Below are 22,275 nucleotides of genomic sequence, written 5' to 3' on the forward strand. Positions count from 1 at the left end.
AAAGTCCCTGTGCGAAACATCAAAAACAAGCACGAACTATGAATGCATCTAGTTTGTTTATTGGTGCTTGTGGCTGGCACGTCCCGCACCATCATTAGTGCTATGAATGTGACACGATGATTTTCTTTTTACACACCCTCCACCAGAAAACTACTGGGAGAATGATACTCGAATGCCAGGGTGGAATTCAGCATGTACTCATTGTGTATTCTTTTTGAATGTGTCTCGTAGACCTTGGTGTTGAAGAGTTGTGTCAGTGATAAAGAGCAAGAAAGAAGAACTGTTTCCATTTGTTGTTTCCACTTCCTCAGGAAGAAAAGAAGCAGCAAGAGCTTCTGTCAAAGCTCTTGTTCTTTTTGAGTGCCTCTGAACTAGCATGTTTATTCAATATGTGACACCAACAGTTGCAACACGTTAGCGCCGTATTCAACAAATGTTCCTAATTAACTAATGACTGTGTTTCCTGTCAAATCGCGTGCATTCGACACTGTGAATAGGTACAACTGTGTGTGTGTGTGTGTGTGTGAGAGAGAGAGAGAGAGATCTGCTTTACGCTACATGCTGGTGTTTCTCCAACAGCACACAGCATTCATGACCAAGCATGTCTGATTAATGCACAGTAAAGCATGTAATTAATCTTTTCTTCAGCCCCATTTTTTTTTTTTTTGTTGTTGCCTCTGGTGACAAATTACAGAAACTCTGACACAGTCACTCAATGAAAAAACACATACGAAGTCTTCCTATTTTTACATACACTCACCAGCTGCCAAAGTGCACATGCAGCTCAGTGCATTTTTGCATGTAGACATGGTCAAGAGCAGGGGTGTCGAACTCCAGGCCTCGAGGGCCGGTGTCCTGCAGGTTTCAGATCTCACCCTGGGTCAACACACCTGAATCACATGATGAGTTCATTACCAGGCCTCTGGAGAACTTCAAGACATGTTGAGGAGGTCATTTAGCCATTTAAATCAGCTGTGTTGAATCAAGGACACACATGAAACCTGCAGGACACCGGCCCTCGAGGCCTGGAGTTCGACACCTGTGGTCAAGAGGATCTGCTGAAGTTCAAATTGGGCATCAGAATGAGTTTTTAAGAAACTGCTGATCGGCTGGGATTGTCCTGCACAATCATCACTTTGATTTACACAGAAGAATCCAAAAAAGAGAAAAAATATCCAGTGAGCGCCAGTTCTCTGGGTGAAGATGCCAGAGGTGACAGGCGGAGACTCGCCACACTGCTTGTAACTGATAGACGGGTAACAGTGACACAAATAACCACTCATTACCACCAAGGTTTGCAGGAGAGCATCTCACACAGCATGTCGAACCTTGAAGCAGAGGGGCTATAGCAGCACAAGAGCACAATGGGTGTCGTGTAGGATTAGGAAACTGAGCCTACAATTCATACTGGCTCACTAAAACTGGACAATATAAAACTGAAAAATGTTGCCCGCTCTAATGAGTATCGATGTGAATCACAGGGTTGCAATTTTGTAAACAACATAAAAGAATAGATCCATCCTTTCTTGTATCAACAGCTCAGGCTGCTGCTGATGGTATAACAGCATAGGGGATATTTTCGTGGCACACTTTGGTACAAAGTGAGCATCACTTAGCACAGCCTACTAGACTATTATTGCTAACCAAGTCCATCCCTTTATGACCACAGTAAACCCATCTCTGATGGCTGCTTCCGGCAGGATAACACACCATGTCACAAAGCTCAAATGATCTCAAACTGGTTTCTTGTACATTTCAATGAGTTCACTGCACTCAAATGACCTCCACAGTCACTGATCTCAATCCAAAAGAGCACATTTTCAATGCAGTGTTATGGGAGATTCATATCGTGGATGTGTAAATGACAAATCTACAGTAACTGTGTGATGCTATCATGTCAATACAGACCAAAATCTCTGAGGCACGTGTCCAGCACCTTGTTGAATCTGTGCCATGACAAATTAAGGCAAAAATGGAGTACGACATAGTGCTGACACGGTGTACCTAATAAAGTAGCTGTTGAGAATATGGCTGTTTTGCTTTAGAATTGGCATTGCTTTAAATGTCAACATTTCCCTCGTTTAACCTCATCAGCAGTCTGTCCCATAAATCTGGACTAGTTCACAGCTTATGACAAAGGCTGTTGACTCATCCTCCCACTCGTTTTCCAAATGTTAACTCCACATATAGGCCTGTGCATTACACAACAGAATCAAGCCTCTGTCCGTTCAAAGGTAACAGTGACGTCAAGCGCTTCTCCGGCCAGTTCAGGCAATAACTTAAATCTAATCTTGGCTCAGAGAGAGTGAGGGACACCACTTCTTACTTCCCCCGGGTGTCGCCTTTTTTGTTCTGTCAAGCAGTTTGTATTTTTTTCTCATATAGTCCTCTTCACGAGGGCCCAACATCAAGGAAGATATTGATGATCAGAAATCAGACTGTGCTACTACTTAGCAAGCAGAAAGCATTTGGGGAAGTCATGAAACTTTTACTCACCCACTGACTAAAACAAAGAACGCACTCAGAACACGGGCGAAATAATAAACTGGACTTCACACGTGTAATTTTGCGATATATGATGATCTGTTGTGATGCTCACACCAGCTCTACCCGTGCACTCTGTTATTTTAGCCTAAACTCTGAAAGTGATGAAATATTGATACGGTACACAGGAGGATTTGACGTAAGTAAGGCAGAATACTGCAGTGCTAGGCATCGCATGTTTTATTGAAACACCCAGTGTAGCACTCAAGGAGAGTGAACAAAATAAAACTGGGGGGGAAAAAGACACCAAAGAGATAGTGCAGCCTTAAAAGACAACAATGCTGCACTCATAAAGGAGGGATGCAACTTCTGTGTCCCTAAATTGCCTGGTTTAATGAAGCGTTGCCAATCAATATGGAAGATGCCGAAGAAAAATGAGCTTCATATGCGGGTAAATATTAGCTCTATGTCCAGGTCTTGACCAAAATACTTTCAGAAAGCGCATCCACTTTTTCCTCCTCCAAAATATTGACTTCATTATTCAGTGTCCCCGGAAGATAAATAAATCACAGGTTTAGCGCTTTACATCACGGCGAGGGACACTGGGGAATAGCTCATCTAAAAACAGTGACAGAGCTAATGGTGAGGTAGGATTTCTGTTCATGTTTAACCTAGTTTGCTTTGCAATTAACATATAAAACATGTCACCAAAGCTGTGCTCTAAAACATGTATCAGATTTATCAGTTATGAAGGACGGGGCTCCTTTGTCTTTTCTTTCTCGACCAAATTACAAGAGGCAAAATGATCAGGAAGCATAATTTTTCATTACACACTTGACGTGGCTGAAAAATGAACAGTGCGACCGCTGATAGGCCTAATTGGTGAGTGAGCAGGGGCAAGCAACTGGAGCCAGGATGGGCCATGGCTACTTCCTGGCACGCAGTGAACCATTTACAGAAAATAGGCGCAACTGCTGCTGCTGCGAAGAAAAAAAGACCTCCGAACTTAAAACGATGGGGGGGAAAAGGAGAGAGAGAGCGTGAAGAGCATGCTGCAGATATCTGTGCCAGCAACTATTTAAAAACCTTGCCAAATGCTTTCTGGCATTATATAATTTCATGGTGAGGAGAACACAAGGTTAATCACTCACCAAGATGGTTGCCAAGAAGATGGCTTCAACATCCATTGTCTCACAGATATAAAAACACAGCAATCAGCTGCATTTGTGGCTGATAGTGGCTCACAAACGCAGCTGCGTCTTGCCCCGCTTCTTTGAATTTCAATTTTAGCCTATTAAAGTCTTTCTGCCCCTGCCTGTCTGTTCCTCCATCATTCCCTCAATCTATTCCACGCCATCTGTCCACTGGCCCGGGTAGTATTCTTATCCACCATTTTAATTTCCTTGGGCAGTCATTTTAGCACATGTACAGTACGCATTACAAAATGTGACTGTAAATAAAGAGCCTAGCAAAGCCGCTTGGGGAAGGAGGTCGGCGAACAGGCATCTCCGACACGAGCCATGAGTCAGAATCCAAACATCCGCTGAACGCATCAGTCCTCTAGTACTGTACAGGAAAAGCGTAACAATATGCTACTAGCAGACTGGTCACCATCTAGATGTGATACATGCTGGATTTTTTTTTTTTCATTTACCTCCAGCAAAAGACTCTTAAAATTTTAAAGGGGACCGCTGACCACCAGGCTTTTATAAAAGGTGGACATAGTCTCACTCTGGGCCTTTTAAAAGGCAGCAAGGGTCGACTCCTCTGAGAGCAAAAAATTAGATATTGGAAAAATGACCCAGTTTCTCACTGGATTTATGACATCAGTAAACATTTTCTTATTGAGTTCATAATCTCAATTGCTTTTTTTTCATGGCCTCATTTAGAGTCAAATAACCCCGAAGCAGGGTGTTCTTTACGGTGTGGCTACCTTGTCAATTATAAGTGGCTACTTATATGAGAGTGCATACGTTTCTCAGTCATTGCATCTCATTCAGTTTGAGGCTTCAAACAAATTGGTGAAATTATGGTGGCTACGTCTACCTTTTATTTAAAGTCTGTCCAACTGCAAAGCAGAGACCAGGTGATAACCACACAGCACCCACAGCCACTAATAGTGTTATCCCATTGTCTGATTTTAGTTAAGTATTTTTAAAAATGAACAGATTTGAGAGGGGAACAGTTACAAAAAATGACATTTATGTTCTTTAACTATCTTGGCATTGGTCTGCACTCATTCGTTTTGTGGTATTTCTGCAGACTGATATACTAGGAACAGTTAGTGGAACTTTTCTGCTGACTGAGCTCTCGGGATTTGCAAGGGGGAAAGTTGATAATTAAATTGTAACACAGAATGCAGAAAACTATTTTTGAAGGGATCATGGCTTGAGGTTTTGGCTTTATCATGGATAAACTGTCAAATTGCGCAGAGAAGATAAGTTACTGTACAAATTGGCTTCTTGAATATTTTTTGCTCTTTCCTCCATCGTTTCATAACTCTGCTTATCCCTAACACTCTTACAGGAGGTCTCTTATGTTTGTAGACACCATTTTATTGATTGCCAATAAGAAAATACTGGCTACTGAATCTCTGGCTAAAAATTATAAACACTGATCTACATCTGCTCTGCATTAAATGCAAGTATGTACATCCAAGTCTTGCGTGTAGACTGCAGTGAAAGGACGTGCAGTCAGAGTTTATTTTTGTTGAGCCGTTTCAAGCTGACTTCATTAGGCATCAACACTGATTGAACGCTATTTTTATGGGTGTATGATTAAGCTTCTTACAGGAGTAGTTGTTCTCTCAGCTATCGCCACTGTAGATAGTATCTGCCAGCTCCCTGTTTTGATGTGGAAATGATGAGCTTGTTAAGCCTGGCCCATAAAATCACGATGGAAAATTCTCCAGCTCAAGTTTTGTAGAAGCAGTGCCAGGGCTTGGTAATAAGTAAGCAGGGTGACAGAATTCACAGCTTTAAAAACAGACTCCCATTGACATGGCACATTAAAAATTGTGAGGTGCAGGATTCAAACCTTTCTCGTTTCATCATTTCTCATCCCCTCTCCCATTCCTCTTTGGGTTCCCTTTGTTAGACCCTTCCTTTCAATCCCTCTTTTTCAACCCCTGTTTTTAGTTTGAAGTAATACCACCAAACAAGTTGCATGTCTCTCATAATAATGTAAGCCTTCACTCAGTTTCACACACATGCATATACACAAACACCGTGTGCAGAAAACACTGATTAGGAGCACACAGGCCTGTGTCTAACTAACCTCAATGCACGCTCCAGCTAACGAAATAGAAAGCTGCCACCTTACTCTGCATTTAGGGTCTGTAAAACAAACAAAACCTATGTGGTGTGTTTTCTATGTCCAGGGACAAATATTGAGCAGATTTCCAGCTCACAGTATGGCTGGTTGATGACTCATACTCTAATGAGGATGCAGCTTAGGCCTGCAAAGATAGCTCGCATCTGAGAACAGTAACCTCAACTTCTGATACCACACCTACAAACGAGAATGTACAATTCTATATATAAACACCTACTTGCCTATAAAGAGATGCACACAGATTAGATCCTTTAATTTAAAAAAAAACAGCAGATAATTATGACTCGTGCTTTTAAAAAGACACCTGTAACAAGATAAGTTAAGTCTTAGTATTATGCTGGACAGATGCTGATTGAAAAATTTATTTAATCAAAGTTTCCTTGCACCTGCATGTCTGCTGTCCCAAAAAGAAAAGGCTATTTGATTGCTTTGGTTTTAGCTATTCATTTAAAACTCTCTCCCAGTCACTTGCTATGTGATATTCAGACATAGTCACTGTGTGCATTTGGGATCAGGCTGACATGAATTTGTTGGTGTTGCTCTTTGTAATGACAGCAGAAAATGGGCTACTTGGTAAAGTGCTCTGTGGAACAAACTGTACCAACACAGTGTTCTGCAGAGCAGAAGATTGCATCTCTAAGGTATCACTGTCAAAAAAAAAAGCAAGTGAATAGATAAGCAATTAGACATACATGCAAACCAACAGATAAACACTTAACATTCAACTATGACCTGAACCATCTTTCTCAACTGGGATCATTACCACCAAAAGAAAGCAAACACAGCGTAAAAAACCCCCCAAAACAATTAGTCATCCTTTTATTCCCAACTCTTTTCACTCATGAGTGACCCGAACAAGACAGTGAGCAAAAAACGGACTGTGTAAAGCATTCACAGCAACCGCAAATGGAGGAAATATATTCCACGTAATGTGACATTCAGTTCAAAACACAGCCTCTTGAATTACACTATCTCTTCCAAGCACAAACTCCACTTCTTTCTTATCTGTGCTTGATAACCTTTGCAGCATTTGCAGACAATGAATTGTATTCTTTGAAAGCATGCGTTTCCCCTCTTTGGTAGAGCAAATGTAGGCACAAGCAATAACTCTGGGGGTCAAAAGTTTTCCCGATACAAGAATTAGTGACGTTTAATATCCACACAGAGCAACCACAACACGTAACTCACAACAGTTAATGGCACAAAATGCTATTTAGAAATTGGAAGGAAGCAGTATGACAGGATCACTTTTATTATATTGCCTAAGAAGTTTATTGGCCAAAACACTTTAGCTCATACCAATCATAAAACACCCCAAAATATATCTTTTCACCTGTGCAAGGCAACATTTTACTGCAATGTGATCAGTCTGTCTCATGATTTGACAATCATTTTATAACGTGTTTCCTCTACTTAAGCCTAAGTGTTAAGTAAAATGGTTCTCACATTTTTCACAACTGATTTTTGGTCATGGTACTGTTGGTTCAAACCATTTTGACTCTGCCTCTGATTGTAAAATGGGAGGGGGATTTCGAGGATTACAGCATTGCCAATTAGACATTCACCCTGGCAAGGTTAATGAAGGATTAAGCTATGAGTTGGAACCCCTTTGAAATCTTAAGACCTATCTGTCCACCAAAACACCTACAGAATAGGAATTTCTAGAACCTAAGCAGCTTTTAAACACCAAAGTCAGGTTTCCTGGAAATACCCAGATTTCTTTTTTTAAAGTGTGTAGACAGGAGTTCACGTGTAATACCATGATATTAAGACTACATACTGTACACAGTCATACACACTCGTGCATGATGACATGGAGTACAGCTCCTACCTGCACCAGATTCCATCCTTCCAAGGACTCTGCAATGATGGATGTTACAGAGGGGCAGACGCCGCCGAAGATCATCAGGTGTTTGGGCCCGTAACAAATGGCATCAAAGAAGGCCCTCAGCCCCTTGGCATTGTCGCACTGCAAACACAGAGAGAGGCGTCGTGAGCTACAGCGAGGCAGAAGATGAAGAGAGAAGATGAAGTCATGGAGAAAGGGGATCTTTGTATTTAGTTATTGTTGTAAAAACAGTAATGGTAACGGGGAAAGGAAGTGATAAGTCAAATGTAAAACAATGTAGCTCACAGGCTGCAGGAGCGTTCCCCTGTTCCAGCCCAACGCTGCAAAATGCAGCCATTTTACGTCACTATAGCAACAAGAGGAAAAGATTGTGTGAAAGGAGGAGAGAGAGAAAAATGAGCAAAGAGGGAAAAACACTGTGTAGGTTTCAATTGATTGTTATATGAACTGGCTAACCGGTTTTGCTGCGATTCTTTGATTTCCACAGTTGTAATGATATTCCTATCAGCAGTAAACACTCCAAACCTCAATCTTCTATTATTGCTACTCAATTCAGAGATGGAGTGACTGACTGGCAGGTGGTGTGTGTATATGTCTGTATTTGTTTCCTCTGACACAGTCCATCTTATCCGGAGAGTCATTTGACCTTGTTAGCCATCAACCAGCTACTGAATGGAATTTTCCACTGAGCAAACGCGCTCCACAACGCAGATTGAAAAACTGAAAATCGAATGTGAAGGAATGAGATTTCTAACCAACAAATGCTTTGATACGTGAACAAGGCTATTAAGTTGTGTTGCAGGTGTCATGGCTTCACTTTACGTGATCATTTCTGCCCTTGTATCCATGGTTTCTTTCTTCTTTTTCCCTTATTTTTGATAGGAACATGATAATCTGGGACACCTCAAATCATTTGCCAGGTCAAGCTGCAGTGGAGGACACAAACAACTTCCTTGTAAGTCGCACCATCAACTGCTGGACCAACATTCTTGCATTCAGTAGGATTTAATCATGTGCTAGGACCAACTCAGACTCTTTTGTTGCCTTTGTTGTTTTTAAAGTAGATGACAGTTAACTGGTAGAGATACGTTTTCCTCTATGCATCCCAGTAGAGAAAAATCCATGCTATAATGGCGGTCAAAAATAGACACAATTGCGAATATGCCTCGAGTGAAATGAGAGGGAGAAGATGTGATTAGACACAGTGGGTATTTCTTATCCTCGCAATACAGCTGAATGAAACAGCAGGCTATTAAAGAAAATATTCATTTCCCTGCATCTGGCCATAACAAGGTGGGCTGGTACTGAAGGATTGTGACTTTTAATTGGTTACCAAGCAACATGAAAAGAAATGTGGGCAACTAAACTTGTCATCATGAGCACAATAGGACTTGGAGATACAGTAGGCTTAAGCTGATTTATTATGAGAAGTGACAATGTACTGTAGGTGGCAAAGAATAATGTTCTTTAGTCTTTCTGCACCAAATAAAACTGTCTTGCAACAACAGCACAGTCTACTTGTGTACAAGTACATGTGCATACATATGCATCAAAGTGCATTGGTTAAGACAAGAGCATGTTAACGTAGCCTCCATGTTGTCACCCACCAGATTATGAACTCATATTCTGAATCCTCAGTTTTAGCATTGAGTCCAGAAGAGAAGATATTTGAGAATATCAACAAATATTTGAGTAACATCTGACTAAAACACACAAGTTCTTTGTTCATGCGTGTTTCTTTGCCCGAAAACTCCTCTTGGACCAGCAGGAGCTAATAGTTCTTATCTAATTCAAATATTATGACATAGTCATGTTGCCTAGCTACCACCTAGCACCAGACTAAGATAATAGATCATAAGGTGGTATGTATGAGGTATATTTTCCGCATTTACACACCTGTTACACTTTATAAAAGTATCCTATCATTTTAACTTCATAAAAATCAAATCAAATCTATATCTACTATCTAGGTTGAATTATGCATGATATATTAGCAACATGCTAAAATGACCCCCCCAAACAGATTTTTTGCACAGTCCTTTTGCACAGTTAGTTAAATGCTAGTATTTGTAGCTATATTAAAATCACACCAGAAAGCAGTACAATGTTCACATAGGTGAGGTGATACCTAGCAGGAGAGCGATCATTTACACTTACAGTTAAACAGCTGTGTCCTGATAAGGGTATAACAGAAAAACTTGCCTCCTTATAAAGGTGACACAAAGGGGGATATTAGCTGTAAAACCACAGCTGCTTTTGTGCCATGCTGTCAACATTTTTATTTCTGCTTCGAATTAAGAAGTTTGATCTGGAAATCTGTGAGGATTTGCTCTTTTTTTTGGAGTGGGCCTCAGTTTGACTTTGGAGGAACTGCAACCACCGTAAAGCATGGAGAAGGAAAACTGTGAAAGAAACAAACAAACAAAGAACATTTCTAAATTGCTTCTCTTTCCTAGCTATCACAAATATCCAAAGATCTTGCAAACTTGCAAAATTAAGCAGCTGGGACTAAAGAGTGTTTTGGATTATTGCTTGATCAATGGCTTAAACAATTACATGACTTAAGCGATTGATTGAGGCTTGTTTCTCTTTCAGCAAATTACTTCATCAGCTGATCATTCAGCTTTCCACTTTTCATTCATGTGCTCTTAAATCTGAAGGCCATGCATGCCCGCAATCTACTGTGCTCTGCTCACAGAGCCTTGACCAGTGTGTTGTCATGCCAACGGCGTGACTATTCACACTTTTGTGCGCTAGATGAGTGAGGTGCCGCGGCAGGGCCGTTGTAGCAACGGCTATATTTAGTCTCTCGTTAGGTAGCACAACGACCCAGACATTAATCAATACTTATTCATCTCCAGCAACACCGTAGAAGTTGGACAGACAAAGCAGGATAAACAGGAGAGGCAGCCGAGTATAATAAGCCACAAAGAGTAACGACACAGTGAAAGTGATGGTGGGTGAAGCAAGCAGTTGAATAGAGGGTGAGAAAGACAGGAGAGAAGAGGTATAAGCCTGATATTAGCCATACACTAATAAAGCATTCAACCAGTGTTATGAGCCTGCCCTCCATTATAAGCTCACAATAGAGTAATTCGTGAGCGTGAGATTCATTCACAGGCTCTCTGTGATGCTTAGAAGTCACACAATGCACATTTGCCTACAGTCCATTAAGTAGGGAAAAAGTAAATTTAAATGTCAAACCTAAAGTAGTTTTTAAGTGATTATATTTAAAATCTTTGAATCTCATAATGGCATTCGTTTCCAATACACAACCATTTTCTCTGTGCACAACTCTGTTCTATAGTGATGACTTTTTCGAGGCTTTCTAATAGGTTACAAACAGGTTTTGGTAGAGACGTGGCACTCAAGGACTCGTGAATAGAAATCTATCAGAGAACACTGTAACAGCAAAGATGGCGGCTATCCAGCCCCTGCCCCCAAAGAGTCACTCATTTTGTTGCATAGACAAACGGTGGTGGTCCACAACTTTGCATATCCACTTGTTAGCATAGTGTCGTACTTCTCATGGCTTACTTACACTTAAGAAGCCTAATTAACTGTGCTCATGAATAGCACAGCATTTCCCCTTTTTCTGCGGAAAAGTGTTTTTTCAATCCGTTTTCATTCCACAGACACTGACATTTCACATTTTTTCAGGTAGGGTGTTTAAAATAAATTCCCAAATAACTGCCCAGAGGCATTTCAAAGATGGCTGCTGAGTGGTGAGACTTGCTTCCACCAGGACTTGGATGGAGTCTGTATCTTTGATGCTAGTTTATTCTAAATAGGGTAAAAGCTGTCACAGATATCATTCTCATGTAAAACATACATAAGCTCCAAAACTGCTACAACGGGAAAGTATAGCAGCACTTAACTCAGTAGGAGAGCAGTAAGAAATACTACAGCACTTTATTTCCCTCTCCTCCAGTCTGAAATCTAATTCCTGGCATTTGGAGGCCATTCGGAGCAGATCGATGGGGTTAACGTCCGTAGTAATCTGTTTGACTGCCTTGGGAGACAGCCAAGGAAGGTTTGTGTGCTGTTGGTGTTGGGTGGGGGGTGGGGGTTAATGGCAGAAGAACCTAGAAATGGAACTCAAGGGATGCATATCAGTCTGATCACAGAATCGTACAACATGCGCCCTTCGTACAGCACAAACACGAAAACCTCACAGGTGTTTGAATTCACTTGCTGGATTTAGAAAATATTTTTAAAGATATATAAATAGTCTGAGTTGTTGCATTTGTTTTTACAAAAATCTTCTCCCTCAGATTAATATTTAAGATTTCAGTGCGATGAGATTGCACCACAACCCTTCCATTGACAGTATATTACAGAAAGACCAGTTTATTTCAAATGCTCCTCAACACTATTGTCACTACTGCATCTCCTCCACGATGACCTTTACACAAAGCTACTGATATTCATCCTTGTTGTTCAGTGTACAATGACATTAACCTGCTGCTATTGTGCTAGTAACAAACTAAAGTCAATTAGCCTGTGAGGAAATAGCCTCTCCGTGTGTCATGGTGAAATACATTTTTACTTGTTCCATGTGATAAATTACATGCATCATTTAATTTTAATCAAAACCTTGGGTAATAGCACGCCTTTAAAGATGAGCATGCATCAATGCCTGTTTATACCATAATCCAGCAATAGTTACAGAGCATTAAAGGAAGTATATAACATCCTTTTAAGGCACTTTACAATATGATTCCAAATGCACTTAATAAACCTTAATAGAAAAAAACTCAGGAATAATTTAAAAAAAAGATCACTTTTGGGGACTGTTTTTTTAAGGCTCAGCAATTACTCAAATTCCTAAGTGATAATTAATTACTCCTTAATTAATTTCCACAGGTAAATTAACCTGCCCTCCCTACGAAGAGCCAGCCACATTTCTACAAGCATAATAAGCTAAACGCTTGAGAGTGAAATTTTCCAACTCACTGTCACTACACGCAGGAAGACACTGCAGAGGCCACCAAGGTGTATCTATGCTTGTCGTCTGTAGGTGTGCATATGCGTGTTTTTGAGAATAGAACAAGAGCTGATCAGAGCACCAGGCTGGAGCTAACCATGATGAAATGCCTTGTTAACGCTCCAGAGGCAGCTGCACCTGTCCCTCATCTAATGGCAATTTACTGAACCCAAATCAGCAACCTGAGGCCCTGTATAGCACATTCACATACATGCGAGGGCGAGTGATAAAGACAGAGGACAATAGAGAGAAACAGAGAGGGAAGAGCCTGATCTGATGTCAGAAGCATTCTGCTCTGCTCTGCTCATACTACTGCTCATTTTTTCCTGACAAGGTCAACAGCACAGGTGATCATTGACAGCAAACTCCCACCTCAGAATATATGGCTTTATGAATTAAGTTTATGCACATGTTATTACAATAGCATCATGCATATTTCATCAGCGGTTGCCTGGTGACTGAACTGATTTTTTTTCATTGCTCATGGTTTCCTAGAGGTTGAAAATGCAACACCCTCAACCTCTGGGTGACCAGTTTTTCTGTCTCCAAAGAGTCACATACCAACTTGGACAGGCTGCAATCTATCTCAGACAGATCAGCAAAGGACTGCAAATAACCATATATAACAAGGGACTTGACCCAGCTTCCTGACAACTGGTTGAATTCTGGTTACAGTACTAGTTATAGTCCTAAAAGCAAAGTTTTCTGTCAAATCTCAGCACGTTGTCACTGTCACATCTGCATCACAATGGCCTTTACACAAAGCTACTGATATTCGTCCTTGCTGATCTCTGTACGATGTCATTAGCCTGCGCTATTGTGCTTCTCATAAACTACACTCACTCAATTAGCCTGTGAGGAAATAGTCTCTCTCTCTGTGTCACGGTAAAATGCATTTTTACTTGTTCCATGTGATAAATTGCATGCATCATTTAATTTTAATCAAAACCTTGCATAATAGCGTCGCAGCCTGTTTACGCCATAATCTGTCGATAGTTACAGAGGGTTAAAGCAAGTATAATTCAGAGCTGGGCTCTTAGTTAGTTGATGTGAACTTTTGGTTATTGTGAATTTCTGTGTATTTAGACAGCAGCACATTCGCGATTTGCAGTATTATCACAAATCCTAACGTCAATGTAAAATGACCCTATTCAACCTCAAATCAACAGCACACTGAGAGCAGACTGACTCCATGTCAATTCTATTTTATTGCCATCTCGATGCATCAAAATTGCTTGGAAGACAGCAACTAGCTGTGAGTGTTTAAAGCAAACATCTCAAAGGCAGCATGGTCGCAATTTCACTGCAAGCTCTCGCAGAAATTTTGATTGTGCATTTTGGTCTACAACCACTGTTTTTCTTAGTGTTACTGTAGCATGCTGTTGAAGTCCTTTTAAAGGTACACAGATACACATCCACCCTGCCTGCCTCATGCAGCATGCTTTCCTGTCCATCCAGCACTGGCACAGCACATGCAAGAAGCTGGACTCTTGTACCAGCTGCCTCCTGCACACACTCCACACTGAATTACTTTCACATCCCCGAGCCAGGAGAGGAAATGTGCGCCAGGATGAATCCAGCGATTGCTAAAACATATGCTTGGCATTATAAAGCCCTATAGAGTTAGCACCCAATAGGTCAGATCTAAAGAAGATTATCTCTTTCACCATGTACAAACCCAACTAATCCTCTAAACTGTCATGGCTGTCAATACCAGCTACCGTCGGAAGAGGAGGAAGAATCACGAGTATGAACTGCTGCACTGAATTAGTCTGCAGCAGTCCAATGAAGGCCTACAATTTCAGCATAAAGACAGTGACGGTATAATATCTTCACCACATGCTACTTTGAGTTCATGTGGTGTCATTTAAGGTCAGTGTTTCCTGCTGCTTATCTCTCCAGGATACATCTGCACCTAAGATCTTCAAGAAGCTAGAGCGATTTGTTCCCCATCACTGAACTCTTGGGCAATTCAGAGGTCCACTGGGGTGTAACACATCACCCACCATGCCTCCTTTTCTTTCTCTTTCTTAAATGACCAAGGGAAGATAAGGCTGACAGGTAATTCACAGTCTTAGGGAGCCAACAGACAAAGCTTTCGTTCAGATACTTGGAAAAGTGCTACAAGAAAGTGAAAACAGGGGGAACAAGTGGAGAGAATGAAGATGACTTCAGTATGCTGCAAGCATAGGCAAGACTCCTTGTGGTAACATTTAAACAGCAGGCCCCGGAGTATCCGAACAGAGTACACATTGATTGAGTGAGAGTGGATGAAGTGAACTGAGAGCAGGAAGGAGTGATGGAGTTGGGCTTTTTTTCCCCCTCAATCTGTTCCCTTAACAATGCATGCCTGCAACACACAGGGAAAAAAACTGAGGCACCCACTTCTTGTCTGGGGAGAGACTGGCCTTTAAAATCCACTGCTAGAGACTGACTGGGCTGCTCAAGCTGATAGTTGTTTGCCCTCCATCTCCTCCTCTCTCTGTGCCGTCTGGCTCTTGTTATTGCAGTCAATCTATCTCTCGCTTTCTGGAGAGCTCAGATGGCCACCAGGATAACCATGATGGCATGTTGGAAGCCTCTTTAGTGGTGACAAGTCTCTTTCGCTCTTTTTCACTTTCCTTCACTCCCACACACAAAATTCTCCCTCTGTGCTCATGCTCATCCTCAAACAAAACCAACTAGATAAATTATCATCCTTACCTAAATTTCATGCAAAATTTTAATCTCTGACAAACAATAACACGCACATCTGCTCACTCACGAATCAGAGAAAACCTCAAATTGGCCAATGGAACTAAAATCAGAGTGAACACATTGCACCTTTATTAGCAATCTGAGCAGAGCAGAAAGCAGACGCTGTGTTAAGCCTATTACAGGCTGTTGTGCTTTCGACAAGGCCTGACAACAGCTGGAACATGTTGTGCTGCCCAGTGAGAGGGACAGACCAAAGTGAAATCCACCTCAAATGATTAGTCCCCGAGGAGGTGATGGATGCAGATGAGATGAGGGAGGACTGAGGGAAAAAATCAAACTTTTTCTTTTTCATTATGCAGTTTGTTTACAGGGAAAATGTGCACAGATTTTAGGGCGCTAATAACAACACAGAGCTATTTCCTTTTGCTACTTTGTAGTTCAATAAAGGATTTTAAATATATGTATAATATTTATAGCGCTGTGCAAAAGTCTTAAGCCACCCCTAGTTTCTCTAATTATTGTTAGAAAATGCAAAATAGGTTCAACCATTGCAGACATACATAGAAGTCTCTTGTAGTTTCTTTAAGTAGACTTCAGTACTCCAGGTGTCTTGAAAGACATCCCAAAGCTCTTCTTTGTTTCGCAGATAGCTGTAGACAAATACATATTAATGATCATTCCAACCAAAAACCTGTTGCCGCTGATTTTATGTCTTTTCTTCTTAGCCACCCTTCCACTGAGACCATTTCTGATGAAGTTTCAGTGAGTCATACATACAAAATGAAGGGCAAGATGCATCTCTCAGATCCTATGTTAGGGCTTCGCTGGATTTCTACTTATTATTTTGTAAGGACATGACTTTCAGATACTGTTCATCTGCTGTAGATAGTTTATTAGGCCTGCCGCTTCTTTGTCCTCCACTTGAAATGGGAACAAATTTTGTGTTTTTGTCAAATGCATAAAGATATAATGGGTTTTTAGCGAAATTGTCTATTATATATAGACATATTACTTGTTTTCCTAATAAGCTAGGCGCCTTTTTTATGCTTGAATCCTTTACAGATCAGTTTTAAGTGGCTTGACAAACAAAAATCATTCTTTTAAAAGTGGTCAGGTAAAAAAAAACAGATGAATGTCCACGGAGACACTCTGGAAGACCTTGAGAAATCCTGGAGACCATTTTTTTAAATAAAAAAAAAATCTGTCTCCATGGAAGCAAAATATAAACAACTTCAGGGTGACTGAAGACTTTTATACAGTACTTATGCTGAGTGATTGGCCAGTTCATGCACATAAAAATATATTATTTTTGTCCTGTTTTGAATTCTATGTATAAATTTCATTCACTATATATGTGTTATCCCTCAAAATCAGGGAAAAGAGTATGATGGAAAATATAGTGGTATTACGCACTTTTGGACTCAAGGTGAGCACTCAAAGCACTTTCAATTAAATAAGTGCTTTTTTTCTATGCCTAAGCACTTTTAACTTAAGGTTCACGCATCCATCACACCAAGAATACTTACCTAAAGATACTTGGGCATGCAGGCTGGTGCCCCAGCTGAAGAATCTGCTAAATAGTAAAGGAGAAGAGTAATATGGATGAAGAGTGTGAGGAAGAAAGAAGGAGGGAGCCCATTATCAAGTCAATTATTTTGTGGCCCCCAAAGACCCTTCACTTTGTCCCATGGATGAATTCAGTAATGCAGAGGAGGTAAAAGAGAAAGAGGTGGAACAAAGGAGGACAGTTCTGGTTAACAGTGCAATATCTGTCCATTCTTACGGCAGAGAGAGGACATCCCAGCAAATTTGGTAACACTTCTTTTTTAGGGGAGGCGGGAGAGGTTCTCTGCTACAAATTGCACCATGCTCAGTTTTGGATCAGGGCATTTCTCGTATCAGCTTTTATTTGTTTTATCGCTGACAGCACAACCTAAAATGAACTCCACATGAAAAATTGTTACCCTTCAAGATAGTTGTTAGATAATGTTTGAGTTTTTGTCAACTGAAAAAGCCTGTAAAATGAGCACATAAAATTCCTCATATATGTCTTGTCAATTGGGGATATTAAAGCTTTATGGACAACAACTGTGGGAAAGTATGAAACCAATCCAATCCCAGTGCCTCAGCCTCGCAATCTTTATGAATCTCTCAGAGCGAAAAATTTACAAGTCCTCCTGGATGTTGCTGCCCTTTGCTTTCAAACGTTTCACATTTAAAAGTCCCTGCCTCCACTTTTATAAGCCCCCTCCAACGTATTTACCTCATATAATGCTGTCTGCAAAACGTGCAGACCGTCACTCGCTTTCACTCATTAGATAAGGAAAAAGAGGTGAAATACCACTTTGAAAAGATACACGAACAAGGCGGTCTGCATCAATTCAACTGCCCAATAGACTATGACCTGGAGAGTGAAGCTGAAGAGCCAGGTTTGATGTTTTCCATAGTTTAAATGTAGCAGTTAAGTTAACAAGCCACCAGAAAACTTCTAACTTATACAAATATATGGCAATGTTTAAAGGTTAGTCAGTCCTTCTGTATGACAATGTATTGCTAAATGTCAAATAATTTCTGTGTATTAATTCTGTTTTGTTCAACTAATTAGCCTATTTATCAACTCAACTTATGGACATTAGCATGACAGCCAAGGTTTTATGGTTAACACTGCTAAACTACACTTTCTAAGAAACTATAGAATACTGTATCTAAAGTGCAAGTTACTGTCAATATGATTTTTTTACCGGACGTGAAAACACATGGTGCAAATTAAGACACTTCAGACTACTTCAGCAATTTATTAAAGAAGGGTAAATTAGATTTATCAGCCTGGTAAAAATGCAGGGTTGCAGTCAAATAGTCAGTTTTGGTTAGGAAGGTCCCTAACTGGGTGAAGTGACCTGGGAGTACCTGTGTGGCAGCTACGTTAAGAGCTAGTATCATTCTGTTAGTGCACAGTGTTACCTCCTTAAACTTAGGATACACTGGATCTTTTATGAAAGGAAAGCCGATAACACTGTACTTCATGCTGAAGCTAAACACCATCCAACCATTGTGAAAATCAAAAACTCAACAGGGATCATCATGTGATGTGCTTCTTCTTCTTCTACCATAAATAAATCGATGTGTCTGGTAAGCTTAATGTTGCCCTTTTTTAAAGTTACAGTCTTGGCAATGAAGTGACACGTCTTTCATTCATCTTTCATGGACATTTTCTATCAGGGTTAAGAAAACGTAGGAAAAAAGACAAAGGAAGTCATTATTTTGACTATTCGACCACAGCCCAGATCTTTCTAACTCAATGTCTCCTAGTTTGAGATAACCTTTGTGACACCACCTGGGTTATTCCGGAAAAAGCTGCTCCAGAGCCAGACTAAAATCAGTTCAGGAAGAATAGAGTGGGTAAATGGTTAAATGATGCGAGGAAAAACAGGGGAGTTCAAAACAGTTCATGCGCTTTTCTTTTCTGCAGCTTCACCTATCACGATTTTGACACGATGTTTTCATTAATGTCTAACATGTGACCCATAATGGGAATTTACTCGCAATTTAGTTTAGCTTCGTCTCTTCGAAAGGCACTTTTAATTATTACACAAGTCGTGTTTAAGACTCTGTGTCCAGATGACATTGCCAGTAGTCCTTCCTATTACTTTACTACTGGTTATTTCACAGCTGCCCGTCGAGCGAAGAAAGATGCAGACATTACTGTTGACATTTAGTCAGGCCTCAAAGGACAGACAATGGCAGATTAGTCATCCTACTCCAAATTACAAGGACCATCTACTGACAACTTTTTAAAGAAGAGTCAACTTTTTATTCCACGGAAGACAGATGGGAGTCTGGCAAGTGTGGGCATAAGTGTAGTGCAGAGCTGGATTCAAAAAACTGTGAGTGGGTGCATGGAGGCGTGCGTGTGTGTGTGTGTGTGTGTGTGTGTGTGTGTGTGTGTGTGTGTGTGTGTGTGTGTGTGCTTAGTACAATAGAGCAGAACACAGTTCAGGCTGTCCCTCTCTGCAGCCTAAGGATCCTTCTGTCCACGCACATCAATCTTGTTACAGCACAACGTCGCCTCCCAGGAATCCTGGCCTTGTATATTTAAGACCTATCTTTCATTCTTTAAACTTTTCTCCTCCACCAAGTCTTCTTTCACGATCTCATTTTCATCATCATTTTTTTATCCTCTCTTCTCTTTTTCTGTCTTACAGTTTCTCACATCTCTAGTCCTGTGCCACCCGCTGCTCTCTCTGTTTCAACTATCGCACGCAACCGCTCGTCGGCCCCTTCCCTCCCTCTCTCCTCTGGTCTCCAGGAGGTTTAAAGTTATTAAGGGTCACGGCTGCAAGCGTTGCATCATTAACGCATCTTGTCTAGATGTCAGCGTTGCAGTTTTCTGCTCGGTCCAATTAGTTTTTTAGTTAATCACCTAACCTTATTTTTTCAAAGGGTGTTTTGAAAGAGCGGACTGGTGTAATATGGAAAGCAAATGTGCTTATCAATCATCAGCATTAGTTAAGAACTGATTAAATAGTCGGTGGCAGGAAAGCACAGAGGACTGCAGATTGGTTGTTGAATGTGATGGATGATGACATCTTGGTGAGAGGGAGAAAATAGAGATGTGAAGCGCAGCATGCAGAACGAGTACGAGGGATTTCTAACTAATCTTAACGCCTTTACCGATTTTTTGCTTTACCAGAATGAATGTTGTTATTAACTCAAAAAATGTGATTTTTTTAAGACCAAGTCATTACTGAGCCTCTAGCACATACTAGCACACGTGTACTCCCTGTCACTGACACATGCAGACACACACTCGCGCACACACAAACAACATGAGCCCTGGGCTTCATCAACCAGTGCATATTTAACCAAGCTGGGGGCCATGCCAACAGTGTCCACAAACAATCATCAATCATGAGGAGCAACGCACAAACACTCACACATGCACACGCATACACACAAACCATCCAACCAGGTGGTCGACTATTGTCTCACAATGGCTAATTTCCGGACCAAATAAACACTCCAGTTAAAGACACTGACTGTGAGCGCTTGTCTTTTCTAATGAATCGCTTATTGACTAGCCTCCATTGAGGTGACTGGAAAGCCACTGGAGACCCGACCCCTTCTCTCGCCCTACAGGGTGACAGTGAAGCAGGAATGTGACAGCCCGAGCACTTGGACAATGCCGTCTGGTTTGAGAAGCTGACGTACAATACTGTGTTTCCATAGCTACCAAGAAAAAGAGAGAGGGGTGATGGGAAGAGGAGGGAGAGAAGGGCCTAGACTGCAAAGGAAAATTAATTTATGTACAAGGCCATGTCACAAAGAAAATTGCATTTTTCCCTTAGATGGGGACAGAGGAAGAAGCAGTTGTTAGCCCAGTGTGTGTGTGTGTGTGTGTGTATGCACCTGTCTACAGCCAGCCAGATGCCATCTCAGTAGATTGTGGGCAGAAGTGTTGCAGGATGTCAGAAGGCTCTTATTACAGAGGCTTTTAAATAAAACAGGCTGAATGGCTTGAACTAAGCTCCATCCAATGAAGCAGGACACATACTTTAATGCAAAGTAAAGGGAGAAATTTAAGCAGTGAAAGCACGCTCTGGTTACTCCGTACTTTATGTATGTGCGACCGTGTGAAAGCCCTTGCTCATTAACACCAGCAGGCAACAAAAAAAAAAGTGCACAGGGGCGCGCACACTCTGAATACATCACTGTGTCATACACACAAACAGAAAGTGAGAGAAAGATTTTCCTCCTTTTTTGTGCCATGACGACTCGTCTGAATTCCATGGCTCTCTAAGTAGGTCATGCAGCGTTTTCAGAGTTCCACTCCTCCCCACGCTGCATCAAAAATGCATAAATCCCTGCACATTCTCCTGCTAGCAGCTTCCCAGGCTGGCTATAGCACATCTTTAGTGATTCTAATCCCATCAAAGGTGGTTCTGCTGGTATGTAAACACAACATGGGATAAAAATGCAATCTCTGGCGGTTACATTCATGATGGCTCCTCATTTTCTGGAGGATGTTTATGAAGTTATAGTGCAGTTATAATCCGTTTAGTGAATACGTGCCGGTGTGAGTGAGCTTGTAAGAAATGCGCAGTTTAGCTCAAGTCCAGCTAAAATAAAAGCGAGAGAATTATTTTGTTTCGTATCAACAAAGCTGGGCTGGTTGGCGATGCTATCTCTAAAGATACACTCTACTGCCAGATGAGCTGAATGACTTGAATAGTGAGGTTACAAAGTGAACACTGGTGAGATAAGTGCCGGCATGCCTCCTGACAATAGAGAAGCAATCAAGACATGTTACCTTTGCACAGTGGGGCAATGTTACAAGGACTTTTGTAAAGGCTTTATTACCGTACATCCAAGAATTAAATTAAGGACACGAAATTCTACTGAAAGAATGTAATGTTCCCTTTATAAACGCTCTGAAAGCACATTTCGTTTAGAGATTCACAGCTATGTTTCCTGTCAACCGAGCATTCTCTCCGCCTCACTCCGGGTATTGAGTTCATCCATAGATTAATAATTGAGTAGATCACAATTATAGTCTCCCTCTGTTACATCCCAATCTCTGACCACTGATCCACCCAGGGGACCACAAATGACAGTCATCGCCAGTGACTATTTGTAACTGCATCACTGCATGCGTGTGTGCGTGTGAATTACTTAAAAGAGAGTAAAAGGGCTAATTTTAAATTGCATGTAAGAAACCACATAGAGGACAGCTTTTAATGCAAGACTGGAAAAAATAAACGAGATAAAGCTAATCAATTCATCCAGTTTATTTCTAATAACTGTGCATCTGTTTATAGTGAGTCTTGCAGTTTAAGTCGTTTTGTTTTGACAAAAAGAGAGAGAAAAGAAAATCTCTGAAACATTTGCAATGTCTCCTTCTGAATCCTTGGCAAGCTGCTGCATAACA

At 41.0% G+C, this 22,275-nt stretch overlaps 1 protein-coding gene across 1 annotated transcript in view; it reads right to left on the minus strand.

The window, feature by feature from the left end:
- Positions 1–22,275, minus strand: part of gabbr2 (gamma-aminobutyric acid (GABA) B receptor, 2) — a 200,176-nt gene that overhangs the window by 142,677 nt on the left and 35,224 nt on the right. Inside the window, exon 2 of the mRNA XM_082522355.1 lies at positions 7,649–7,786. Within this exon, the coding sequence (XP_082378481.1) occupies positions 7,649–7,786 (138 nt within the window). The remainder of the gene's footprint in view (positions 1–7,648; positions 7,787–22,275) is intronic.

The sequence above is a fragment of the Aulonocara stuartgranti genome (genome assembly GCF_965226115.1).
Source record: "Aulonocara stuartgranti genome assembly, chromosome: 22".
In the NCBI taxonomy this organism is placed as follows: domain Eukaryota; kingdom Metazoa; phylum Chordata; class Actinopteri; order Cichliformes; family Cichlidae; genus Aulonocara; species Aulonocara stuartgranti.